At 42.0% G+C, this 7,946-nt stretch overlaps 1 protein-coding gene across 1 annotated transcript in view; it reads left to right on the forward strand.

Annotated features, from left to right (window-relative positions):
• Positions 1–7,946, forward strand: part of LOC117889108 (disintegrin and metalloproteinase domain-containing protein 20-like) — a 181,114-nt gene that overhangs the window by 147,607 nt on the left and 25,561 nt on the right. Inside the window, exon 12 of the mRNA XM_034792988.1 lies at positions 5,730–5,807. Coding sequence (XP_034648879.1) covers positions 5,730–5,807 — 78 coding nt within the window. The remainder of the gene's footprint in view (positions 1–5,729; positions 5,808–7,946) is intronic.

Raw genomic sequence — 7,946 nt, forward strand, 5'->3', positions numbered from 1 at the left:
GTTTGGCAGGCTTCCTGCTTCTGATGTACTTTTTTTTTATGCTATATAGTTTTTGAGCCTTTTGCTAGTTGCTCTTCAAATTCTTTTCTCACCTGCCTAATTACTTTTTGCACTTGACTTGCCAGAGTTTATGCTTCTCTCTATTTTCTTCAGCAGGATTTAACTTCCAATTTTAAAGGGTGTCTTTTAGCCTCTAACCCACCTCTTTTACTCTCTTGTTTTTAGTCATGGTGGCATTTTTTTTTATCCTCTTACTACTTTGTTTTAATTTGGGTATGCATTTAATTTGAATCTTTATTCTAGTCTTTTTAGAAAGTTCCCATGCAGCTTGCAGGCATTTCACTCTTGTGACTGTTCCTTTTAATTTCCATTTAACTTGCTTCCTCATTTTATTGTAGTTCCCTTTTTTGAAGTTAAGTACGAGTGTTGGGTTTCTTTTATTACCTCCTCCCCCGCCCCCGCACACACACGGATGTTACATTTAATTATATAATGCTCGCTGTTTACAAGTGTTTCAGCTATATTCACCTATTGGACCAGATCCTATGTGCCACTTAGGACTAAATCAAGAATTGCCTCTCCTCTGGTGGGTTCTAGGAGTAGCTGCTCTAAGAAGCAGTCATTAATGGTGTCTAGAAATTTTCTCTCTGCATCCTGGTCTTCAATATCTTACCTAGAAGCCTAAATGTGGCCTCCAGACCCTCTTTCCTCCTTTCTCTATGTCATTAATACCTATATGTATCACAACCACCAGCTCCTCCCCAGCACTGTACATAAGTCTGTCTAGCGCAGTGGGGGGGATAGCTCAGTGGTTTGAACATTAGCCTTCTAAACCCAGGGTTATGAGCTCAATCCTTGAGGGGGCCATTCAGGGAACTAGGGTAAAAATCTGCCTGGGGATTAGTCCTGCTTTGAGTAGCAGGTTGGTCTCAATGACCTGCTGAGGTCCCTTCCAACCCTGATAGTCTAAGATGTCTCAATAAATCCACAGCTTTCATGCCCAGCAAGCCATTCACTGTATGGTTCTCCCAGTCATCACTAAGCCAGCTATTTATGTTTCTAATGTTTGAATCCCCCATTATTATCACCTGTCTCTTCCTAATAACTGGGATTCCCTCCCAAGAGGTATCCTCAGTGCGAGAGGATGCCATGATATGGAAGGAGGATGTCCACTGTGGGACCATTTCCCTCTGTTCCAGTTTGATGTTCTCCTTCCAAGATTTTCATCCTCCTAAACACCACAGAGGCTGTCAGACTGGGGCAGGGACCACTCTACTGTGTCCCAGAAAGGCTCATCTGTGTACTTCTGTGTCCCTTAACTCCTCCAGTTCAGCCTCTCTGGTTTCAAGAGCCCATACTCAGTCACTGAAGGCCATGACCTTTTTGCACCTGATGCACACATATGCTACCTGCCCACAAGGTAATCCTACATCCTGAATTCAATGCAATAAACTGGATAGTCCCACTCTCCTGCTGGACTTCTGCATGCATTCTTTTTACTCCTGCAGCTTTTTTCTTTTGGGGGTTGTTGGGTTTTTTGATTCACAAAACACCATGACCAACAATATCACCAGGCACTTATTCCAGGATTATGAATGGGAGCTGGATTTACATTTTTGTGACCTTAGGGTTTTTAAAGATGGACCTTTTTGCCACAGCCACCAACAGGAAGTGCAATACATTCTTCTTGGGAGGAGGGAGGGGTCCTCACTCATTGGGGGATGTGTTGCTCATTCCTTGGATGAAGGGCCTTCTCGATGCATATCCTGCACTACTGTTGATTTTGAGAGTGTTTAAGACGGTCAAATATGATTATGCCAGGGCCATTTTGTTGTCCAAGGGTGTCTAAGACAAGTCTGGTACCCTTAGGTGATTCACCTTGCCTCTTTCTTAGTGTTGTCTTTTTTGTCCATTCCCCACCTGTTGTCTTAGGACCCCATTTGGACTCTTCAATCCAATCTGGGAATTCTTCATCTCAGAGCTTGGTTATTCAGTGGTCTTGGGGATAGAGGTTTCCCGTTCTGCAGAGGTAAAACAAGTAGTGTTAAACAGTATGAAGATGTCCACACAAAACACTTAGCTTCAGAAATGGAAGAGATTTCACCACAGGTTTATCCAGTGATAGTTTTACCCTGTTAACACTTTTCCTCTATGATTAGTCTTTGGAATTGAAAAAGTCAAGATTCTCCATGAGTTGTGTCAAGATTCACTTGGTAGCAATAACTGACTTTCATTCCTCCGTTGAGGGATTCTCAGTGTTTCCTCACCCCCCTAACAGCAAGANCTTTTGGGGGTTGTTGGGTTTTTTGATTCACAAAACACCATGACCAACAATATCACCAGGCACTTATTCCAGGATTATGAATGGGAGCTGGATTTACATTTTTGTGACTTTAGGGTTTTTAAAGATAGACCTTTTTGCCACAGCCACCAACAGGAAGTGCAATACATTCTTCTTGGGAGGAGGGAGAGGTCCTCACTCATTGGGGGATGTGTTGCTCATTCCTTGGATGAAGGGCCTTCTCGATGCATATCCTGCACTACTGTTGATTTTGAGAGTGTTTAAGACGGTCAAATATGACTATGCCAGGGCCATTTTGTTGTCCAAGGGTGTCTAAGACAAGTCTGGTACCCTTAGGTGATTCACTTTGCCTCTTTCTTGGTGTTGTCTTTTTTGTCCATTCCGCACCTGTTGTCTTAGGACCCCATTTGGACTCTTCAATCCAATCTGGGAATTCTTCATCTCAGAGCTTGGTTATTCAATGGTTCTTGGGGATAGAGGCTTCCCGTTCTGCAGAGGTAAAACAAGTAGTGTTAAACAGTATGAAGATGTCCACACAAAACACTTAGCTTCAGAAATGGAAGAGATTTCACCACAGGTTTATCCAGTGATAGTTTTACCCTGTTCACACTTTTCCTCTATGCTGGTCTTGATTAGTCTTTGGAATTGAAAAAGTCAAGATTCTCTATGAGTTGTGTCAAGGTTCACTTGGTGGCAATAACTGACTTTTGTTCCTCTGTTGAGGGATTCTCAGTGTTTCCTCACCCCCCTAACAGCAAGATTAATTAAGGGGCTGATGAACCATTTCTCCACCAGTTAGAGAGCCCACCCTTTTATGTGATCTACACTTGGTCCTTATTTGTCACATGGACCCCCCCTTGAGCCATCACCTGGCCATGAAGATGGCTTTCAGGGTGGTACCACTTCTGCATGAAGAGTTGGGGAACTAGGGTGTTACCGGGCATGCACCCCACATTGGCCCAGCGAGAGCTGGGTGGGACCAGATGGTCCTAAGCTACTAATTAGGCTGCAAGGAAGAGAGTTAATTGATGAGGAACAGGCTCACCTGGACAGGACATGTGGGGCCTGTAGAAAGCTAGATTGCTGGAGAGGGGCATGGCAGCTAGGGAAGGGCAGTCACTCCATGGAAGGAAGGAGTGTTTGTGGCTGCAGGAAGGCAAGCTGATCAGACTTCCTGAGAGGAGCTAATAGGGAAAATGGTGAACCCAGAGAGCGGGGGAGCCAGTTAGGTAGGAAAAAGCTCAGAGAAACAGCATCAAGGTCACAGGCAGGACAGGCCTAGGCTATATATAATAGGGTCTCTGGGCTGGAACCCAATGTGGAGGGCGGGCCTGGGTTCCCGTACCAGACACTGGGTAGTGACTCAGGACACTGGAGATGCCTGCCAGACAGCTGGCCTGGAAAGCTTGATTTCCCCAGGAGGGGAGGGATTTGGTAACTTGTCCAGAGTACCAAGCCATGGACTGGAAGTGGCAGCAATGAGAGCAAGAGAGGCTGCCTACAAAGAGAAGAGGAGGGTGCAGCTGAGAGCGACCAGCAGGAGGTGCCGCGAGTACATAGGGAACCTGTCACAGTGGGGCTTTAATTTAGTCTCTCCCATTACAGTATTCTTCAGGAATAAAGTTTCATTACGACCATGTTCTAAGTTTCTCCCAAAGGTATCTTCTGAATTCCATATTGACCAGATTATTCAGCTTCCAGTCTCCTTCCTGAAACCATACCAGACCAGGGAGGGAATTGTTCTCCATGCTTTGGATGTCAGAAGGGCATTAACCTTCTGTCTGGAAAAAACTAAACCCTTTTGAAAGTTTCCCAGACTGTTTGTTTCATTTATGGACAGATCCAGGGAATCCACAGTCTCCATTAAAAGTTTCTCAAGGTGGATCTCTTCTGAGGTGCTAGCCCATTCTGCAAGATCCCAGTCTCTATCTAGAGCATTACTGAAAGATGTTCTAGTGGCTGAAATGTGTGGAGCGGCAGCGAACACTATGCGTTGCTTCACGCAACCAGATCACATGCTGTAATTGGCAAATGAAGTTGTGTCTTCAGTATAGGACTCAAATCCAAAGCTCTGTTACCTTCCCTCCTTCACCTGTGCTTCTGAGTTTCATCTTGTGGGCCTTCATGGTAGAGAAGGAACTGAGGGCAGTTCCCCAGCACAGCTCAATGTATTCTGGTACCGGGCACGAGGATGTCTGGAGCACATGAATGTGCCGAATGGGTACAGCTACTGAATGTCTCCAATCAAAGGCACATGAGGTGCATGCACAACTGAAGTGGAGTACCCATAGGGATGCAACTCTTGAAGAACTGCAGTTACTGCACAAGATGAGTGATCTCTCCTTCTGTACAGTTTCTTTAACTCCGGCGCTGGTAACTTTTCAATCAAAGAATCTTTTCAATCAAAGAACATCAAAGACAATCTGTAGTTTGAAGTAGGACCTACCTCTTTTCCCCTCATCTTCTAGGAATTTCAGGATGATGTCCCATCTGACCCAGTAGCTACTCACCTCCTTGCTTTCACCTCCCCATATGATCTTCAACCATGGATTGATTTATAAAGCACAAATCTTAATCCTAAATGTCCATTTGATAGTCAAGAGATTCTCTTTTGTGCAGCTGCTCATTGGGAATCTCCCCAGCAGGTATTCTCCTTAATCCTGCAAAAGGCACAGGTTATAAATGACAGGCTAGTTGTCTCTTGAGTAATCCTGAAAATATGGCCAAAATGATTAAATCTGACCAGGTGACAAGGTAACAGGTGAAGATAAGAAATGTAAATGCAATGCAATGAATAAAGGGGGAGGCAGTAGAGGAATACAAAGGAGGGGGAGAAAAATGAGCTACGATGATAATTTTCAATGCATGGGGAGCAATGTGGAGACACTAGAAAAAAGGATATTGCAGTAGTCAAAAGGCTATGGATGACTTTTACCTGTTACCACCTATAGCTGCTCCTTAAAACTTAATTCCTACCTTCATCCAGCATTACTGTCTTGACTGGCAGCTGATACCTATTTCAAAAAAGCAATAGTGCAAGGCTTTACACTAAAAATGCTTAAAGGAGAAATGCTATTTGCTTGAAACTGACTCATTGAGTAGATTGTCCAAATAGATCCACCCTCCCCACTTCTTCAGAGTCTCTGATATGGATTCTAAAGAAGTGGAAGTATCTCTCTTCTGCAAATGAGCACATACATGACCTTAATGCTTCCTGCTTTCTAGAGGGTTTTGACTGTGATGCCAAGGTCATACACACTCTCGAGAGTATGACTCTGTGCTACGAAATTTTGAAAAAACAGTTATTTACCATTAACCTTTCTTTTCAACTTGTAGCGTGGTTTCCACATTTAATAACCAGTCAGAATATAGGCTTTCCTAATGTCATCCTATTATCTAATTTATATCTATTTGTGAACTTTTACAGATATGTATAAACAGGACATGTGTCAATATAAAAATTCTGGATTACGATTGTAATTACACAAAATGCAGTAACAGAGGGGTAAGTAGGAAAGATTTTAACATCCTCAGATTTTCAGAGTATAATACGTAGAGCACTGAACTTAGTCTCTTAGCAGTGATGCTTCACATTAGACTTAATAAGATTATTTTAGTTGGACAAGATCTTAAAAAGCAGTAATTAAAGTATTTTGAGAAGGAATCTTATCAACTATACACCATCTGATGTAAAGCCACATATGACACATGATACAGTCAGATCTGCAAAATAGCCAGATCTCATGCCATTTGGGATTTAATTGCCAATAAATTATTTCTATATGTTGCACTGACAGCTGGGGAGTCAGTGCAGAACAAGAAACTTGGGTGTTACATTCTCATAGCACAAGATTAAAGTTTCTGGGAGTCTTCAACAATAGCCCTAATGGAGCATAATACATGATAGGATTTAGAAATTGTAGAGGGTTGCACACTCCATTGCTTCCAGAAGCAAGCTCAGTGCTCGCACCATCTTGCATCCCTTTTTTAGAGAGTGAACTGCTGCAGAGGGGAAGGGGGGAAAAAAAACCCAAGCAGCTGTCTCCAGTTAAGAAGTCCCCTCAGAGCCTGATGGGTATGGGAGAGTTTTAGACCTACATAAGCTAGATACAATTCATTCTAAGGAAGGAGAGAAAGGTGTGATGACACTATAGAAGACTGAGATGCTGAAGCAGTACTTTTGGAAATAATTTTCCTAATACATTTACTAATGTTCACCATAATTTAGCTTTTACTCAAGTATTCCTTTATTAGTCTAAAGGCCAGTTGGTGTTTGATTACATTCAAAACACAAATACCAGCATATACACATTTATATTTTATCAATGATATAGTTATAAACCGTGCACAAATATGCACAATAGGATCAGACTTGGGTGATATCTTTCCAGCTCCTGGATTAAGCAGTTCTTTATAATAAATCAGTATATGTAATCAATAATTTACTGCACCTGGTACCCAATTAATGATGATTTCTTTATTTTTAAAGAATTATTTACTGCATCTGAACCGAAACCTTAAATAAAATAATAGTGTTATTTCCAGGGTCACTACAAATTTAACAGAAACATCCTTTCTTCTCATTTCAGCCTCTTTTCTTCTCATTGTGTTTGGTCACAAGCTTTTGGCCTGTCACTTGCACTAACATTCAAATTCAATTTAAAACTGTAGTTCACCAAGTCTATATTCCTACAAGTGCCTAGGGAAAAGAGCTCCAGAAACTGTCACGAGAAGAAAGAAAAACTGATGGGGAAAAACTAAATAATCATATACCCCTTTTTAAGTACACTGCTCTACGCCCAAAATGCTTCTGAAATAAATGTAGTCAAACTTTACTAATTCTGGGTCACTGAGAAGGAAAATGATGCTTAAAATTGTTGATTTTTCAAGATATGCTATTGGGTCAGTATATACGACCCTTGACTTGGGAATGGCGGAGGATAAGTGAGTTATAAAGGGAAGGGATCTCAGTTTAAACCAGAAATGACTAAAATACATCTTTGACTGGATCTATGAATAAATCTGTGACTGGGTTTGGACAGTACTTGCTTTTTAGGCAAAACAATGAATGATGCAATCTGAAGATGGTATTGCATCATACATGATATGAATTGCATCATGTTATTCCTAGAAGTCATGGATGATGCAATCATAACAAAGCTTACATCACTCTGCTGAACAAATTGCCCTATATTAGCTCTAGAAATCATACAGTGTCGTGATCTCTTATTTGTCAGTGTTTGATTTTGCAAAGGGACACATTTCTGTTTAGCCAAAGTGAGCAGAGATGTCTCGTACTTGTGTGAACAGTGCAGATAACTTCTGCTATGTTTGTGGTGAAGTGACTTTTGCATCACAAAAGCGCAGTATAACCACTATGGTTAAGAAAGCCTATCACCTTTATTTTGGCTGCAAAATTGGAGATCAGGACAAGAGGTGGGCCCCACACATATGCTGCAACACTTGTGCAACAAATCTTCACCAGTGGTTGAACAGGAAAAGGCAATCTATGCCTTTTGCAGTGCCAATGGTTTGGAGAGAGCCAACAGATCATACCAGCAATTGTTACTTCTGCATGGTGCCTCCAGTTGGGAAAGGTGTGTCAAAGAAGAAAAAGTGGACTGTGCATTATCCAAACATTCCA

The sequence above is a fragment of the Trachemys scripta genome, chromosome 1, assembly GCF_013100865.1.
Source record: "Trachemys scripta elegans isolate TJP31775 chromosome 1, CAS_Tse_1.0, whole genome shotgun sequence".
Lineage (NCBI taxonomy): Eukaryota > Metazoa > Chordata > Testudines > Emydidae > Trachemys > Trachemys scripta.